Raw genomic sequence first — 19,813 nt, 5'->3', positions numbered from 1 at the left:
GGATAAAATAAAATTAAATGACAAGAATGCATTTAAGTACACGTAATAATAATAATAAAATTAAAAGCAGAAGACAAATGTAAATAAACAAAATTAAACTCTAAAGCTTGGATAAATTTTAGTTCTGATTAATATGTGTTTTAGTAGAATTATTATCACTTGAGTCTTTATCTTTACTATACTTTCTATTCAAACAAAATATAAATATTCTATAAGAGTGAGGTGATCTCGAGGTATCTAATTGTATTTGTTTAATAATTTGTGGTTTTCAAGCATTGCTAAAGAAATTATAAGCTTTTGGGGCATTTTCCCCAAATTTTCAATCTTATAGTTTGAATATAATTCAGCACATTTTGGAACCTTTAAAGACTCATAAACGTCATCTAATATATTGTTCAAGTTTATTTCTTGATTTTCTCTATTATGATTTTGAATATTAGGAATTAAACAGGTTTTGGACATTTTTCTTAACTTTTCCTGTTTGAATTTAATATATAGTGTAATAATTAATGCAGAACTAATTCCAAATAGTATCAATAAACTGATTATAATAACTTGGATTGGTTGGAAAATCGATACACGATTCAATATAACTATTAAATTTACCTTGACTTTGGAAATGTAATTCAGTAATAAAACTTCAGAAATTATACCATTCAAACAATCTAATCTTATGAAGAGCAAACTTAAAGTACTTGCTATGCTCAAAGGTATGGTACTAAAAATAAGAATGGATGAAAAGTATTTTGCCATAATAAACCAGAAACTGATAAATAGCGGTTGTCGAGATCTAACATTGCAGTATAAGTTAAAGTTGGAAATACTTTCAATCAGTTCCTCATTCCTAGAGAAATATCTACTTTGACTGATATTCATATTATTCGAACCATTAAAACAATAATTATAATTATTATCACTATTCAAACAGCCCACTTGTATAGTTGATTTCTCTGAACAATATGTTAATGATCCAGCATCTTCCAACTCTTTTGAATTAAGTTTTCTTCTTAAAATATCAATATTAGAAATATAAAGCCACCAGGTTGGACTATATTTCTGCCTCTTCATTACTTGCTCATGAGTGATCAGAAAATTCTTCTTTGCAAAGTATCTTGCAATAATAAAGAAAATCAGATAATTTAACAATGATAATAATGCAAATAAAACAAAAATAAATTTTGTTCCAAGTAAAAATCCAATAGAAAGTAGAATGGTTGAAATTATACATCCAATTGCTTGGAACTTTAAAGCATTCTTACCAACAATCTCCCTCTGTATGTCTCTATACATATACCAAGTTAGTATAATTGTCTCGATACCTGCTGTTAAAGCTAGCATAAAATTGGTTGCATTGCTTATTATTCGAATATCAAACAAAGATCCGAAGACTATATTAAATGTTTTAGCAACATAAATATCATTGTTATGATATTTTGATAACTCATTTTTCTCAGAAAAGTTTAAAAAGGTTGTTTTAGTCTGTTTTAATTGTTCTTGAAGTGTCTTATTACTATCATCCATATTATCTAATGGAAGTCTCGGAATAAATGCAGAAATTATGTTGATTAACAGTGCCATTATCATCAAAAGTGTAATAAATGCAAACTGAACAAAAAATGTCATCTTTTCAATCTTTCTATTCTGTTTATTTCTGTAAGAAATTCCAATAAACTTGAAAATCTCCAACTTTAATAGCAAAAAAAATGATGATAAAATACAAAATATTAGTTTGAAAAAGCTTTTTATTTTGTAAATCACTGAAAACCTGCTCTTTCTTAAATTTACCAACCTATCCTTTTTGCTCTTCTTTGATTTACTTTTTCTTTCAATCTTTTCCAACTTTTTGTATTTATCACAAGAATTAAAATTCTCCACAGGATTTCTATCTTGTTTATGTTTTCTCAATCTTCTAATATTCTTACCGTCCTTATTCTTTGAATTACTTGAAATTGAATCTTTTGTTGAAATTCCAAATTTTGGTGAAAGAATTGGGAGAATCCAATAATTGAATATCACAAAAATATGCTTTGAAATTATACTAGTACATAAACATGCACTAGAAATTGCAAAGGAAAATACCACAAGTATAAAGAAGACTATGACACCACTTGGAATCCTTTTTGAGACTTCTATAGCAATTATTATCAAATAAATTATCATGAACTCACCAAGTACAAGAGATTGAGACTTTATATGAATAAAATTCCACCTGAACCAGTTTATCATATGATTCTTCAAGAAGCTGATTTCTTCCATTGAGGCCGATTCTCCATTAAAGAATTGAAATATCTCTTGAAAATGACCAGAATCTGGCTCAAACATATCATGCATTAACCAGTTATTTTCATGAAATAACTTAGAAGTATTCAAGTATTCAGGTCTTTTGGATATTAAGTTATCCGAACTATAAGAGCTCTTTTTACTATTCAAGAACCCTGCTTTCATTGGTTTATAAATTTTGTTATAAATAGATTCTTTAATTGTGACAGTGCTTGTTGAGTTACTAAACTTCTCATTATAAGGAAGAAGCAAAGGAGTATTTGTAGACTCGGAGAGAGAAATCAAAGCTGCATTGGATATTAAAACAACGATTGATGATATCATCACACATGCAAGAAAGAATACAGCAGAATTAGCTGCACTCATTAAAGAGGGAAAATTCGTGTGTTCTTCGTGAAAAGTTTGATTGGATACTAAAGCCAAATTATGCTTTGCATGCTTATTTTGAGTGATGATTCCCCCATCATTGCCATGAGCTGGGATTTTAGAAACAGAATTGGCGTCATAATCTTCCATATTTCTGTGCTTCGATTCACTCTTTTCTATCTCTTGGTTATAAACTGACATATACATCCTGGAAACATGTTTCCTAAGTGTGATTTCACCAATTCTTGGTTCTTTGAGGCTGATTGAAACCTTATCTGGTTGCTTATTTTGAGCTTCAAAAATGGGAGAAATTGAACTCATGTTACCTTCATTGGCATTATTGCCAATCATTTTATCATAAAACCCATCTCCTTCATAATTTAAAGAATTTGAAGTACCAGTATCGCGATTTTCCCTTATTAATTCTTTTAAAGGGAACATTGTGATTAAGAATGAAATCCCGAAGAATAATAGAGTATTGTTTATGGAGCAGTACCATATTGCTGGAGAAAATAAACTTTCAATTCCCTCCTGAGTAACTATTATTGAAATGAATATACTTAACTGAATATCATTAGCGACAATCTGAATTGAAGCTGTAAGAAAGAGCGTCATAAGAGAAAGAAATGATAGGAATGAGGCAATTCTGTAAAGTTTTCCACCCCCATTTATTGATAATATGATGAAGATAAATGAAATAGAAAGTCCAAAAATTCTTGCAAATAAATTGGAATTAATCCATTTCAAAGGCTTCTTCACGGGAAAGATTTGAGTTTTAAACAAGCTTTGAGGATTTCTGATAGAGTTTTCGAGAGAAAAGTAAATTGTTTCCTGATAGCCACTCTGTTGTAAAACCATCAAGTTTCGCAACTTTTTTGATGGTGAGGACAAGCACCATGTTGGAAAATTAGGAGTGTATGAGTGATCATTGGTATTATTAGTACCTTGTATGACCTTCATAAACAGTTCAAAGTCTGTTTTGCCCAAAGTTCTTGAATTTTCTGTGGTTTTTCCCGATTCAGAATGTGTAATATTTGTGTATGATTTGACAGCATTCATGAAATCATTTGAATCCTGAAAGAATGGAATGACAACATTACACATGGATGAAAGAGAGCAAAGTGAGTATGAATAGTTAATTCTCTCTAAAGTTAAGTTTCCAGATCTAATGGTGTCAATTAAACTACCATTGGATGAGAGGATTGAATTGTTTATGCGACTGCAAATCAATGTATCTTCCAAAGTTATCCTCCATGCTTTCTTTGAGATATTATACAATATAACACTCAAAGAACTAATAATCTGAACAGAATATAGAAAAATGAAGACAACTGTGACCAAACTTAATATGGTTATACCCACATATTTGGGATTAAAATATTGCATTGCCTCCAGAAACCCATATCTTCGGCCTCTTTTCCTCATAGAAAACTCGAGTTGGGATAAGGGAATCCCAATAAAAAGAAAAGTTACCAAATGAGAAATTGTACAAGATAGAACAGAATATCTATACATTGCTGAAGACAGTCTGAAAATAATAAATATCCCAGTACAACCACTCAATATTGCCACTAACGGTAAGTATTCCCATAAAGTTAGACCAAAAGAAGAAATATTACTGTTTTTTTCTCTGAAATATTTTCTATCCTTGCCAGTCAAAATATTGTAGGCTTTAAATTCGTTTCTATCATTTTTCTCTTTATCTGTACTTCCATCTTCATTAAATTCTATACCCTCATTATTTTCGTTGCCTGCAAAATTTATGCTCAAATCTAATTCATTTTTTTCCTTTTGTTCTTCATTTGCACACGAGGTCTCTTTTAAATCAATATTTATTTCATTATTTTTATTATTATCCACATGTAGTTTGTTATGTACCGGTAATTCGTCATTATTATCCACATTGATTTTGCATGCATTATCAGAATTATTAATACCGGAGTCTGATTTATAGTTATTAATAGTGCACATTCCGTTCGAGTAATATAAATTATTGGAAGGCTCAGAATTTAGAGGTTTAGGAGGAAGTTTTATTGAAATTTCTTCTTTATTAACAAAAATATCGCTAGTATCACATAGACTTTGTTTAAAATTAACACTGGGTGAATCTTCAGAATTACTAATATTTACAGAGTTCCCGTCTGGCTTAAGTAAGCTTGTTAAATTATTTCGTCCAGAAGTTCTACCACGTGCTGTGGATTTATTATTAGAATTTGGATCATTTTCACCTGTAAAATTCCGTAACTCTTCCCTTAGCATTACCTTTACTCGCCATTTTGATACTGACGGAATGTATTCGGAAAACCACTTTATATCACTGTGAAAAAGTTTAAGCGACGTCTGATAAAGATCGTTTCGCAGCTCTAGATGTTCATCATACGTCATCTTCTATAGTACTTAATAATAAAAATTTTATCAAACCTCAAAGATAGGCATTTTGGAACTCAAAAATTACACTCAAACTCTGTTTATTTTTAGATTTTATTTTATTTCTCTATTGTATTAAATTCTCTATATATTATTTTATGCCATTAACCCAGGCTCCACAAAAATCCACACTATTTCCCGCCAAATGGGTTTCTCGAATTTTTTTAAATCATGAAATATCAAATGGCATTACGAGATAAAAAAAACAAATAAAATGTAGTTTATCGAAATTAGTAAAAACAAAAAAACATCCCGTTAGATTACATATTACTTTCTTAAAAACCGACTATCATAATTTTTTTTTTTTGCTAAACTAGATATTTTTAGCTTGATTTAAGTTAATTATCGTATTTAGGATTTCTTGACCTGCTTAAACTTTGGTTAACCTGAGAATTGTAAACTTTGGCAGCAATATTTACAGTGCTTGAGCTTGTATCAAAAAAAGATTTCAGATGCATTGGCTGATGATTATTAATTATAGGTTTGTGCTGACCAATATTTTGTATATTTTGATCCTGCGAGTAATCAGTAGAAAAAGTAGGGCATAATTGAGGATCTGAGTGAATAATTCTAAGGTCGTAAATGCTATTTGAATTATCGCAAATTTCTGCAAAATTATGTTCACAAAAACTCTTATTGAAATAATTTGGATACCTTATAATAGAACTTGAAATTGGATCGTAGCCAGAATGAAGATTAAAGGGAGAAGAACTCATGGCATCTGATTCATGGCTATTCTTATTCAATGGAGTTCGATCTAGGTTACCTGTTGGAGTTGCTTGTCCTGACTTACTTCTATTACGACCTTGATCTTGGAAAAACGATGAATCAGATGAAGAAAAAGTACTCGAATTTGAAGTTAAAGTAATATTTGATATTTCCAGTAATAATTGACTTGAATTTTCATTAACATTGTTTGAGGGAGAAAGGTTCTCAATTTCATGAATAGGAGAGAATTCAGAAATTGCTTGGCTCTGTTTATCAGTTAAGCTAAAGGATGATTTAAGTAAACTGTAATTTTGATCTGACGTTTTCATAGCTGGTAAGCTTTCACTAGATTTTGTTCCTCTAACTCCCATCAACTTTCGCAAATCTCTTTCTCTTCTCTTCTTTTCTATTGCTTGGAATTCATTAAATTCGTACTTAACAAGCCTAAAGAACATATCACATCTCTTAATTATCTCACCGCTACATGTTGAAATAGAAGCTCCTTGCCTGGAAACATTGCTATTTCCTATTGTTTGAGTCTCCCCTGCATAATACTGTAAATCATTCAGCTTTATTATTATTTCATTTAGTTGCTTCTTAGTTATTTCAAGCTTTTTAGAGGAGTTTTTCACAAAAGTATCCACAATCTCCAGATAAAGCTCTTCTGTTGTCCTTTCCAATGTTTTTTTCACCCCAAATACTGAAATTTCTAAGCTGTTTTCAATTTTAAGCTCATTTTTAATTTCATTCTTAGACTCGCAACCCTCATCCTTGCCACTAAATAATTCTTTACTCTTTGATTCTTTATTTTCCTTGGAACTATCTGATTGAGTAGAGGAAAACAAATTTAGCTCATCCTGAATAAGATTCACGCTTTTCCCAAGCTCCTCCATATCTCTATAAACATCGGCAATGTCAACAGGAGCAGCTTCAGAACAGGTTTGGGAAATTTCTTCAATTTTTTGTCTCATTTCCTCAGAGTGCTCATAAACAACTTTCGAAATATATTTGAGTAAATTACTCTTAGAGTTATTTGATTTAACATTCTTTAGAAGTTCTATGGAATGGAAACGAAAGCCGCAACTTTTACCTCTATTTGTACCATGATTAAGAAAATTTCCAATTTTCAAGATTAATTTTAGAATTTGACGTAATACTCCTCCCTTTTCTAAGCTTAATCGAATATGAACAGCAGCATCTTCTAACTTTATTAGCCTTTCTAAACAACTCTGATATTCTTCCTCGAAAGCTTTCATTGCCAAAACGCACTGTGCTCTAATCTTGAATCTATTCAAACCTAGAATGTTAATCATAAAAAGTTCTGAGCTTCTCAAAGGAAGAGATGAATTGTCACGTTCCTCTTTGATAGAATTCAATAGCTGAATTTCATCAGGTGTAGGATATAAGTCCAATAAAATCTTTAGCCTTTCTTTAGAGACCCCCTTCAAAAAAGCATCAATCCCATCTATTAAACCTTTTCTTGTATATCCAAGCATGTCCTTAATTGGAGAAAGGTCCAATTCATTATTACTATCAAATAACTGCAAAGCCTTCAATGCTATTTCAATGTTCTGAGACCTCTTTGAGTCTAAAACTGTTCTATACTTCTTTGAAGCACCTCCAGTAGCAGAAGTACTGTTGTTGCAATCTATGGTAAGTTTCTGCATTAAGTTGCTCTTATCCTCAAAAAATTGCTCCAGAATAGAGTCCATGTCAAACTTAAGCTCATTAGGATCGTTTTCACTGCAATCTTTCACATCCTTAGAGCCTTCTTCCTTCTTAATATGGATATCTTCCCAAATTGTTCCAATTATCTTATTTGGAGGAATTACTGACCAGTGAAGCCTTTTTGGCTCAAATCCCAAAGGTGGAGTTGGACCAAAATCCATTTCTGTAAGCTTTAGGGCACTAGAGATTTCAGGGTTCAAAACCCCTGATGATTCTCCAGACCCTTGAGATTTTGCCCCACGTTTAAGTGGAGGTTTCAAGGAAGGAGGAGCCTTTGGAGGAGGTGCTCTTTTTGCAGAAGAACCAGGTCCTTTATTTGCAGCACCGCTTTCACTTACAATATTACCACTTGACTTGAAACTCTCTGCAGATTTTGACTTGAGAGGGGGTGGAGGACCAGGAGGTTTACCTCTCACAATTGGCTTTTCTGAGCTCAATCCCACTTTGTCTTTGCCTTCAACAACATTCTCAGATCCATTCTTGTTAGCAAACGTGATATTTGTTTTATCCGATTGATCCTTTTTGCTTTCACTATTAACAGTTGAATCAACTTTAATTGTCTCTTCTTTATTAAAAATGGCCTCCTCAGAGCTTATCTGAGTTCTTTTACATAGTTCTGGGTGTTGCTTTGTCAGTAAATCTCTTACCTTGTCAAGCTCAAACCCACTGATTCTTATAGTCTCCAAAACCTCATCACTATTTGGATTCAAATCCACAATTTTGAGTAAAATTGAAAGAACCTCCTCATCCAAATCCCTAGTGCTTTTACCTGGCGATTTTGTTTTTGCTGAATCACTTTCCATGTTTCAAAACAATTTCACCGGCTTATAAGAATTACCTTACGGTATTATTTCAATCCACATCGGCTTCAACTTAATGTAAGTATTAAATTAAATTATCAGTTTTCAAAAACCCCTTCTTTCTTCAGAAATCAGTTTTCCTAACTATTGCAGATTTTTTGATTTAATAATTCACAAATTCCTTTTTATTAAAAAAAATTTTTTGCAACTTTTAATTACTAAATAACAATTACGTCACCGCCAGTGTGGACAAAAATTATATACCGGTTTACTAAAAAAAATTATTGGCAAAAATTATCAAGGCCGGTACGTGGAAAAATCATTCTAAAAAAAATTGCATGTGAAATTGCAATTGTGTAATAACAATAATAATAATAATAAATAGCAGAAAATATTTAATCTTTGCTATATAAAACTAATTAATAATAGTATCAGGAATTGTCTTGAATTTATTGCACAGTCTAGATCTCCATTTAGCATCAAATCCGATTAAGTCCAAATAAGCATTCATATTTCCGAATTCCTCTTTAATTTTTGAAAGGAAATACATTATATATTCAGGATTCGAATTTTTAACTGAATCTGGAAAATATGCAATTTCAGCTTCTATAACGTCAATAACTGAAAGCAAGCCGGATTCCGACGCGCAGTAGTCCCTAATAATAAACTCTTCTCCAACTCCCAAAATGCTCAACAATACTGCAATAACCACACTCACTCTGTCCTTCCCCAAATTCCCGTGTAACAATATTGGGGGGATTGAAACCGTAATCACCTTTAATGCTCTACAAATTGTTTTGGAATCAAAAATCGCAATATCATAGTAAACCCCTCCCATTGTTCTTAAATCAACATATTTGTTAATATACCATTTCTCAGCAAATTTAGGAGAAACTAACTTGAGCAAATAATAATTATAAGAAATCATTCTCGGAATCATTACTTCCTTTCTTTTTTTAAACATTATCTCCTCACCATTAGAATGCTTTCTGTCCAATTCAAACTCCGTGCCTCTATACCTTTTCACACAATTCAAACAAAAAGGAGAGTTACCCAGGTTATTATTCAAAGACACTACCTGGCTGTTCTCGTACTCTAATTTGAGTGGTTCTCTGTAATCTATGGAATTTAGTAGAATCAGAGTCTTTACATCAGAAACTTTTTCACGATCTACAACTACATTATCATTTTCTGAACCCATTCTCTCTTCTACATAATTATCTATACTTTCATTCTCAAATATCGGAGTATAATATTTCCATAGCACCGATCTACTCAAAATTTCGTCCTTTGTCAAGTAGGAATCCTCAAATATCAACCTGCCTCTCAAATCGATAATTGTCTTTATTCCTAAAGTATCTCGTATTACATGTTTTATCTTATCAGGCTCTATACTTCCTGGCCTACCTCCTCTAAATAATATGTGTCTTCTGAGACCCACATCCTTTACAAATTGAGAAACATCACGTACGTTTGGAATCACATCCAACAAAATCCTTTTTCCAAGTAATATATTCGCATAGTATTCGTATCCGTATAAATACCAGCTTCTTTCTTCTAAATTGTACTTTTCCAAGTGCTTTTCCACAAATAACTGCACACCTTTTTCGAACGGAACCTCTTCAGAATTCTCTATTCTTATTAGTGGCTTTAAACTATATGGAATCCTTGGCAAAAACATTATGCTATATCCACCTATATATTATTAATTATGGCGAGTTTACCTCCTTTTTTCAACTTTATTCTGATTATTTTCTCCTATATGAAATTCTGCTCCACTCTATGGGCTTCATAAATGCAACTTTATAACTCTAATTAACATTTCCTGTCTTTGCTCAGCTATATATTTATACCTACTCTTTCTCATACCCACAAATATTTTTTCTTCATTCAAGATACTTGCATTTGCTGTGTCATAAAAGGCAACCCGCCATATTTGCCCGCCAAAACTTTTTTTATTTAATGTAATTTATTTAAAATATATTAAGAAAATAAATTAATTTTAGGTAAAAAAAAAATCTTGTAAATAAGTCAAGTTTTGAATTTGAGAAAGAAATAGTCGATTAAAACTGACTTTTGTTTCTAATATTAAGGGGAGTATACCCTATTCAGGCGTTGCTTACGTTTTTTTATTCAATAATAATGTAAGTGTCATAATAGGGTTAAAATAATAATATATTTTGATTCAGTGAGTTAATTTCGGCTTAATGACTAAAACTCCTAAATGTTTTAGCCATCATATAATCACATACATTTTTGTATAATATTATATGTTAAATTATGATTATATATTAACTATCTTGTTACTTATTTCAATAGAATACAAAATAAAAGTATCGGGTGAAGACAAATCATTGTAATTGCTTAATATAGAAATAGGTCGTATCTAGTGAACGTTCATCTGTCAAATTTAAATTTTAATTAGTTTATTTAAGATGGTAATGCCTGAGAGGATGCTCAATATTCCTGGAAATGATCCACTCTGCTGGATTTGGATCGATCTGGACGAAACTAATAACTATATCAATTCAATAGAACAAAGTGAAGATTTTACGATATTATATAAAAAGTACTTGGAAGACATAAAGAAGAATTATGATGAAAATCTGGATGTCTACGATCAATTTTCTTCCCCAATAGAATCTCTAAACTGTGAACTAAGTTGTGAAAGGATGCCAAACAGCTTGGAAGAAAGCTATGAAAAGTTATTAGATGGCCTAACTACTAAGAGAATGAAGATAAATGAGGTAATGACATTTGTCGTAGATTATTCAGACCTCCATTCGGTGCAAATGATCGAATTATTAGTACAAAGATTCCCAAATTCAAGCTTTGAAATTAAACTCTCTATTCTATACTGCATTTCAGATATACTATACAATTCCCACTCTTCAAAAATAGGAGCTTGGAAGCTTAGGAACTGTATTATGAGCATGTTTCCATATCTAGTTTCACATATATCGTTCCAAAGTAGTCGAGGAAACAGCTCTTATATTGATCTTATAAATAAAACAAAAAGCATCATTGAAATTTGGATAGATTGGAAAATCTTCCCCTTGGAATACATTAAAGGCCTAAGCTCATCTCTCTACTTTGATAAGACGCTGGATGAAATGAAGAATGATAAAAAAACTAAATTAATTAGTAATATTAATGATGAAGTTTCTGATGGTATATTACTTGATAAAGACATAGCTTCAATTCTATCAATTTGGCCAATAAAGTCAAGACTCCCAGTATGGAAGGTTTGGAGAGAAATGAATAATCTTTTAATTAATAAAAACTTACATGAGCCAAAAATCAGACAAGACTGGGTCATGAATTATGGAATAGTTATTGCTCCTATAAAATTATTTGGATTAACAAATTTTTTACATAGAGTTTCAAATTTTTATAATTATAAAAATTAAACTGCTGACATAACTAATAGAACCTGTTGATTTAAGAACTTAAATTTTATTATGGGATATGAGAATTTGTGTATATTGGGGTAACAATTTGCCTTGCCACAATTACAAATACATGCACTTTAAGTCATCCATTAATATAGCCTCCTCAGATAACTCTCCTTCTTCATGTTTATCACCTTTGTTCTCTATTAGATTTTCATTATCATTAATCCTACCGAGTGGCGATTTACTATCTTTATGCTTTTTTTTTCGTCTTTGAATATTCCAAATCCTTTTATACTCTTCATGTGAAATTTGATTCCTTATTAATCTGAAGAATATCCCACCTGGGCTTTTTAATCTAGTACTATCTTCTGTAGGATACCCTCCATTCTTTATTACTATTCGTGTCTCATTAAAAATTCTATATACTAATTCCTTTGGAATATAATACACAATTCTTTCCAATAGATAAATGTTTGGCTCCTTCAACTCTTTTACTAACTTTGAAAATATTTTAATCCGTTCCTGATCATCCCTTCTTAATAACTTTAATCTGCTGAGAAAATCTGCCTTCTTCTTCATAAGATATATATATTAACTCTTTTTTTTTCCAACCATCAAGATCGCTATACTTCATCAAATATTATCTAACTTATTACTCTCTTAGCCCACACAAAACCCCCTAAACTGTCCTGTAAGCCCAAAAACTAGCTAAGCCCAATTACGTTAAATATAATTGGAATCCAAACGCTTTAATTCGATTAATACCTTTCAACCTCTTGTATTACATTTTACTTTGACAATTTTGCCTTGGCGGCACAAATGTGGCGCCGCATTGGCATAATGGCGCCATACCTAAATGTCATTTAAGATTAAAAAAACTATAGTAAGGTGAAAATAAGGAATATATGTGCATTTTGAGTATTTCTAATATTAGTAAAGAGTATCTTTTGCTTATATTTTGTTGAATTTTGTGAAGGCTTGTAATTTTTAAAATACTCTAGATATTTTTAGGTGATGGTTAGAAATGGGCAGTATACAGGATGAAATAGAAGAAGAATATGAAGTCATCTTATCTCACATTAACGATGTATCCTTTCACATTTTCCAGTTTCCAATGACTTCAAAGGGCACTTCAACAGAGAAAGTATGGCAATCTGCTTTTATTCGACCTGATGGAGGATCATTTCAGCTTTCATATTACCCAAGTGAAAATTCTGAAGTTAACAATCCAGTTTCCAATGAAGAAATGAATGAACAAAGTATTCCAAGGCAAGGATCTATTGAAAAAAGCGAGAATATCAATAAAAATCATTTATATACTGTAAATAGTAAGTCGTGTCTTTCTTCAACAAATTGTTTGGTCGCAGGTTATTTTGATCACGCTAATAAGAAATTATATATTACTCCAATTTCATCAGTACAACAATTTCGTCCAAACTTCTCATCAATTGATCAAAAGAGGTCAGTTAGTATGAATGTTGGTATGGTTGAAAGATTATCCGACTCTGCTGATAAGGATGAAAGAAATCAGTCTTTGGATGATTTGGTGTTAAATCATGGAAATAGCACTTTAGATCATGATATGAATAATGGTAATAATAATAACCCACTATATTCTGGAAATTTTCCCATGGATAGCGGAAAACTATACACAACTGGATCCGAAAATTGGATTAAAATACCTTGTATCTATCCGTCCAACTCTTATGAATCATTAGAAATCATTAAAATATTAATGGATGTATATTTTGACGATTTTATTTCTTGGAATAACTTGAATTCTCAAATTTCGGAAGAAAATACAATGGTTAACCAACTCCTCTCAATGAAACATAGTAGAAATAGAGCCCACTTTTTTGATAATGACATTACCAAATACTTTAAGATGATTTCTGGGATTGCTTCAGATGGTAATTCAGAGTTCAACCTTCCATTTGGGGGCGATGGACAAGTTCTTCCAACCCTAAGGACAGCTGGACTACCAAAAATATATACGGCTTATCAATACCCCCCTTGTTGTCCTAATTCAAGTCTAGGAGGTTCTATGTGTTATAATTTTGGAGGTATTGATGATTCAAAATCAATTGCTTTAGCTAAAAGCAATCCAAATAAATACATTGATTATTTGCCTTTCCATGGAATTTCTGGGAAGTTATTAATTTACGACGATTGGCTTTATTTTGGTCCACTATCAATTCAAGAACTATATAGGATGAAATTAAGCGACCAAATACAGAGAATTACTTTAGTTTATCAAGTAATACCATTTAGTGGAATAAAAAATATTCTCAAAAGAATTTATGATACAAAACTTGAAACAAAATTTGATTCCGAATCTGAAATGCCTTTGGAATTTGTCAAAACTCAAAAGAATAATAATGTTTTTGAACAAATTCTCTCTAAGAATAACTTTGAAGAATTTCCTTCTGACAAGAAATTAATTAAGGTACTTAAAAAATTTTGTGTCTTAGTCTCCGGAAATTGGGTATATAAATCAGAACTTATGTACAATGAATACGAGTCTTGTTGTAGAGATCTTATTTTAGTTCTTCTTCAAAGAGATGAAAATGCTGGTCTAAATAGAGAGCCAATTAGGGTTGCAACAGACCTTCCACAAATAAAAGTTACCAATATTCTTCAAGAAGTTGCAGTTTATAGGTCAACTGCATGGTACCCAAAATTCTTTTTTGATAAAAAATTTGTTGAAGAAAACATTGAAGAAGCAACTTATTGGAAGAATTATTGGGCTGAAAGAGAAAAATATGTCGTTCAGTATATCAGAGACAATAGGGATACTTCCATTTGTACTTCAACATACCTTAATAATCTTTCTGCAGTTTCTACAAGCGTAAGCAATTCACAGCTTCAATTACTCTTAATTTTTATTCTTAAGATATATGGTGCAACAAACGTTTCAGAACTCTTGAATTTGTGTTCATACCACCTAACTTTAATGTCAGTAGGAAATGCATCGTTAGCATCAATTCCAAATAATATTGTAGGAGGGGCTTCTCTAGCTAACTCTTCAAGTAAACCTAACGATTCGTCTTCTCAGAATACGGACTCAGGCTCCCTCTCATATGGAAAAGCTGGGCCGAATTCTAAATTCTCTCATAAAGTCACATCCAATAATTCAGGATCAATGCTTTCTGGCCCTTCTTTTTCTCAGAACTTTATTGCTCCTACTTACTCACCATTCTTTTCTAGTAACTCAAGGCATAATATGAAACAGATTCCATTCATTAATGTTAATTCAAATATATCTACATCCATAAAAATTAATAAGGAAGATATTAATAAGTCTCTTGAAATTATTGCAACCAAAATTTTTGATGATCTCTGGGTATTAAAATCAACAGGAGATCCAAGAATAGATGCGATAAGAACGATAGTTATTAATTATTTCAATGGTGGAGATAAAGAAGATGTCTTCACTATCACATCATTTATTGATAATATTAAGCATTGTATTGTCAAAAATTGTGCAACATTATCACAAAAAAACAGGATATGGCATAAATTTGACTCTGATGAAGATTTAATTCAAGCTGACAATGGGATAAATAATAATAGCAATATCTCCATGTATTCTTCCCAACTTCTTCACATACTTAATAATGTTCCTGAATTCATTTGGAGAAAAATTATTCATGAATTTGCCTTTCCAATTAATGAAACTGCAACTGTATGGAAGCTAAAAAGCAAATAATTCATTGATTAGCTACTTAATTGCATACAATTCCTTCTACAGATCCTTTTATAGTTAGAAACACTTTAACCCCTTATATAAATTTATATAAACTCGCTTTTTTCTTTAACCACCTTTATTGCTCTTACAATTCCTATTCATTCATCCTTAAACTTACGACAAATTCATAATTTAGTTAGGAATTTTATTTAAAAAAACCCACTTTTCAAACCATATATTTATTTATTTAATAAAAATTGATCAAAATGTCATGTGGACAAATTCATGAATACTTAAAATATTACGTGGCGCATGCTCATTTACAAACTACTGTCATATATCGGTATTTATTATTAAAAAAAATTTTGGCGGTAGTGTTGCGCCAAAAAAAAAATTGAAAAATATTTTCACGTCAGAATTGATTTTTTGATTGGAAGTTGCTGGGTAGAAATAAAGTTAGGAGTACATGTTGATTAGTATAATAAAATGGTGAAGTCATACTTGAGGTATGTCCCCGAGTCATCTTATGGGGTCTTGCTGACGTCAGCATTTCAAAACGGAGTAAAGTTACTTAAAAGGGGGTTGAAGCTAGAAAATGAACAAGATTCAACAAGGTATGGAGCAAGTATTTCAGGAGAAAAGGTTTTGATTTTGGATTTAAAGACTGGAGTAATTGCCAGAACACTTTCTGTTGAAACGGTAGGAAGAGTTTATTCAGGTGAAGGTATTCCTTCAATTGTTCATTACGTAACAACAATTTGTGGACATCCAAAAAAACCAGAGGTTATAGCCGTAGGGTACTCAGATGGCAGTGTGAGAGTATGGGATATCTCCTTAAAGTCAGTTGTTCATACTTTTCACGGCCATGGAAAGAACATTACAGCTCTGAAGTTTTGTAGAAGTGGAAATTATTTGTCATGTGGTAGTTTCGATACTGAGGTTACCTTATGGGATACATTTTCTGGAAAGGGACTTTTCAGATATTCTGGTCATTTAAATGAGATTACTGATATTGAGTTTGTTCACAAAGTTAAGTTTTGGACAAAAGAAGATAGCGAATCAAATCAGGGCGAAGCCGGAAATAGCAATAAAGGGAATGTAAACACTAATTCAAGGTTTAATATTATTTTAGAAGATACTCCTCACATTATGATTACTTCAAGTAAAGACTGCACTATTAAGATTTGGAGCATTCAAAATCAAATTTGTCTACAAACCCTAACAAAGCATAAAGGAGAAATTTATAGTATATTATTAAATCCTTTGTCTAATAGACTATTTTCAGCGGGATCAAGTGGAGAAATATCAATATATAGACTTACTCATCATGTGACTGGTCTTGGAAAAGATTTATTATTACCAAATGACCAAGCTGTGGAAAAGTGTCAACTTTTTAAGGAAAATACTGAAAAAGAATCTAAGTTGGCGGTTTACTATGGTGGAATTCCGAGATTCCAAGGTGGAAAATCTTCAAAAGTAATGAAGCTTCTCTCCAAATGGTCAGACTGTTATGATAACAGCCAAATAGAACTAGTGGATGACTTTTATGGTACTATTTTTGCTTTCACAAATTCAAACTCTATTGAATCTTTTTCATACTTTGATTCAGAAAAAATCGGTCAAAGAATTAAAAAGCTTAATAAAAAGCTAAATAGAGACCCTAAGACTGAATCTCACGATTCTAATATCTTTCCTGGAAGTTACGAGACTTTTTCACTTGGCAAGAGACTATTAATTCCAGAAGAGGAAATGATTGGGACTCGTCTTTTGGGTATTGATTTTGATCCCTCTAGTAATACGTTTATCGCTGGATTGGGAAACAATTCACTGAGATATATTTCTTTTAGTGAAAGCTTTATTAATGAAATTGAATCTAAAGAAAAGTCTAAAGATAATGATTCAAGCCCCCAAAATGAGGAACCAGGATCTTTCAATCAAGTTAGTGCTTGCAACGTACTTAGAAGGATTGAAAATGAAGGACATAGAGGAATACCTAGGGCTATCGACGTTTCTCAAGATGATAAGTTTATTGCAACTTTTGGTGATGATACTATTAAAATTTGGAACATGAAAGGCTTTAAGTGTGTACGAACAATGATAGCTGAAAATCCAGTTTGTGGCTTTATTGTACCTGGAGGTGATTATACAATATCAGGAACAAAACAAGGAAGTATACAGTTACATGATATTTCCAATTGCAAGCTAATCCAATCTTTGGATAATTCCCACGAAAATGCCATTCAATCTTTAGCTTTATGTCCGGATAATACAAGCTTTGTATCAGTTGCTCAGGACAAATCTTTGAATGTATATAACTTTGGTCTTGAGGAAGATTCCAATAATGATGAGGGCCAGGTAACCATTAAACTAAGTAAGACTTTACCACTGTTAGAGGAGGGGCTAGCAATTAAGTTTACACCAAATGGTAAATATCTCATTGTTTCTTTATTGGACAATACTGTATTGGTATTATATTCTGACACTCTAAAACAGTTTCTGGTTTTATATGGCCATTCGTTACCGGTTGCATGTTTGGATGTTTCACACGATAACACAATTGTGGCAACAGGTAGTGCCGACAAAACCATTAAGATTTGGGGTTTGGATTTTGGAAATATTCAGAGATCATTTCATGCTCATAATGAATGTGTAACTCAGGTTTGTTTTGTTAGAGATACTCACTACCTTGTAAGTACCGCAAGAGATGGATCATTGAAGTTATGGGATACAGACAAGGGAGAACTTATCACTATTTTACATCAGAAATCTACTTATGGCCAAGTTCCAATACTTTGCTTGGGACTAACTTTTGATAGTGATCGTATTATTTGCGGTTTCTTGGATAGAACCATTAGAGTTTGGTTTAGAACTGACCAACAGCTATTTCTTGAGGAAGAAAGAGAGAAGGAACAGGAAGAGCAACTTGAGAGAGAAATTCTTCAAGGGAACACAAATGATTATGCCGAAAATTTGGCTTCAGTTTCAGTTATGTCTCGTCCAACACGTAAAACATTTGAATCTTTGAAATCAACAGAAAAGCTTATGGAAATTATTGACATTGCTTATAATTATTATATTGATCTATTAAAGCATAGTTTTGCTGTAAATGAAATTAAGAGGGAAAGTAAGTCACAAGGTTCTAACAACGGTTTTCCTCCTCCACCTCCTTCTCCTTTAGAGATTGGTGAATATTCAGTTCAAGAATACGTTCTTTTATCGATTCAAAGAATATCATCTAATTTTCTTTCGGAAGTTGTTTGGTCTCTTCCATTACTTTATGCTGAAAAACTGCTAATTTTGATAGAATCAGTTTTGAAGTTAATGTATGATCATTCAGTATTAAATTCAAAACAACTAACCGAGATCTCTGCCGATCACAAGAATTTGTCATTTTATGGCCTGGAACCACTGACTAGAACAGTTTTGTGCTTAGTACAAACTCATTTCATTCACTGGATTTCTTCTATGAATACAGTATCTCCCATAATTGGCCAAAATGGTCCCACAGGAGGTTATCTTAATATTTGGACGAAACCATCTGATCCTAGAAATGATAGAATTCCTCAGTACAATATTCGCTCTGTTCTTTCTAATTTGAAGATATATATTCATCATTTACTTAAAAATCAAATGGAAATTGTATCTATAAACAATGGTATTTTAAAAATTCTTGAACAGGATGCTGCTAGCAACTCCTCAATTAAGCCAATTACTTTAGATGAAGTTACTGAACAAAGAAAAAACAGGCAAAGCAAAAAGAGACGTACAGGCATTTAAAAAGTTGTATTGAAAGCCCAAATTTTTCTTTCAATTGTACTCTAACCTATGCTTTTACATTATTTCAATGCATTGTTTACAAATAAACAAATTTAGTTTACATATATTAGTATAATAAGTATTTGCAGAACTTTAATTTCATTCCGATTCCTTATATTTTTCTTCCAATATCTTCCTTTCCAATATATTACTACTGGCCTTTCCTATTTATCAATTTTAATTGTGGTAACTTTGTAGCAAAAAATCAGTTCTTGAAAAATTGGTGTTATTTATTAATTCTTCAATCTAATATTGAAATAATGATCAATATACAGCCGGCACTTCAATTTTTACCGTTTCGTGCATGCATGTATGCATGCATTGCTTTTTGACTTATTGCCAATTTGATTTATTTTTTATCCAGCACCGGTATTTACATTAAGTAATTATTAATAATTTGTCCACATGAAATTAATTATACACGTAATATAAAATGTAACAAAAAAAAATATTAATTATAAAATTCAATAGATTTACGTGTGATTAAAAGTCTTTTTTTTGGGAAAAGGAAAAATACGTAAGACAAATAAGATTTTAGTTAATAAAAAAGAATATCGAATTCATAGCATATATCTAAGGTGGTTAGCATAAAAAGACTGAAGTTG

General features: G+C 31.5%; 7 protein-coding genes across 7 annotated transcripts; 3 read left to right on the top strand and 4 right to left on the bottom strand.

Moving 5' to 3' along the window:
• Positions 1-237: 237 nt before the first annotated feature.
• On the bottom strand, positions 238-5,031 carry ELE39_003214 (large with 18 transmembrane domains; the record flags this gene model as incomplete). Its single annotated transcript, XM_067346556.1, has 1 exon — positions 238-5,031. The coding sequence occupies one exon, from the start codon at positions 5,029-5,031 to the stop codon at positions 238-240; it is 4,794 nt and encodes a 1,597-aa protein (XP_067199794.1).
• Positions 5,032-5,411: 380 nt separating this feature from the next.
• Positions 5,412-8,312, bottom strand: ELE39_003213 (FH2 domain containing; the record flags this gene model as incomplete). Its single annotated transcript, XM_067346555.1, has 1 exon — positions 5,412-8,312. One exon carries the CDS (start codon positions 8,310-8,312, stop codon positions 5,412-5,414), a length of 2,901 nt encoding a protein of 966 aa, XP_067199793.1.
• A 412-nt stretch (positions 8,313-8,724) lies between these two features.
• Positions 8,725-9,990, bottom strand: ELE39_003212 (bacterial type serine tyrosine phosphatase; the record flags this gene model as incomplete). The annotated part of the gene is made up of 1 exon (XM_067346554.1): positions 8,725-9,990. One exon carries the CDS (start codon positions 9,988-9,990, stop codon positions 8,725-8,727), a length of 1,266 nt encoding a protein of 421 aa, XP_067199792.1.
• A 754-nt stretch (positions 9,991-10,744) lies between these two features.
• Positions 10,745-11,719, top strand: ELE39_003210 (RPR domain containing; the record flags this gene model as incomplete). Its single annotated transcript, XM_067346552.1, has 1 exon — positions 10,745-11,719. One exon carries the CDS (start codon positions 10,745-10,747, stop codon positions 11,717-11,719), a length of 975 nt encoding a protein of 324 aa, XP_067199790.1.
• A 102-nt stretch (positions 11,720-11,821) lies between these two features.
• On the bottom strand, positions 11,822-12,283 carry ELE39_003209 (phosphorylated adapter RNA export; the record flags this gene model as incomplete). Its single annotated transcript, XM_067346551.1, has 1 exon — positions 11,822-12,283. One exon carries the CDS (start codon positions 12,281-12,283, stop codon positions 11,822-11,824), a length of 462 nt encoding a protein of 153 aa, XP_067199789.1.
• A 445-nt stretch (positions 12,284-12,728) lies between these two features.
• ELE39_003208 (Sex-lethal interacting like) lies at positions 12,729-15,413 on the top strand (the record flags this gene model as incomplete). The annotated part of the gene is made up of 1 exon (XM_067346550.1): positions 12,729-15,413. One exon carries the CDS (start codon positions 12,729-12,731, stop codon positions 15,411-15,413), a length of 2,685 nt encoding a protein of 894 aa, XP_067199788.1.
• Positions 15,414-15,878: 465 nt separating this feature from the next.
• Positions 15,879-19,169, top strand: ELE39_003207 (WD41 repeats containing; the record flags this gene model as incomplete). The annotated part of the gene is made up of 1 exon (XM_067346549.1): positions 15,879-19,169. One exon carries the CDS (start codon positions 15,879-15,881, stop codon positions 19,167-19,169), a length of 3,291 nt encoding a protein of 1,096 aa, XP_067199787.1.
• Between the last annotated feature and the right edge of the window lie 644 nt (positions 19,170-19,813).

This window comes from Cryptosporidium sp. chipmunk genotype I (assembly GCF_004936735.1).
Source record: "Cryptosporidium sp. chipmunk genotype I strain 37763 chromosome Unknown contig_5, whole genome shotgun sequence".
NCBI classification, from domain to species: Eukaryota; Apicomplexa; class Conoidasida; order Eucoccidiorida; family Cryptosporidiidae; genus Cryptosporidium; species Cryptosporidium sp. chipmunk genotype I.
The sequence above is the reverse complement of the archived record's forward strand: the minus strand, read 5'-3'. Positions and strand labels throughout refer to the sequence as shown.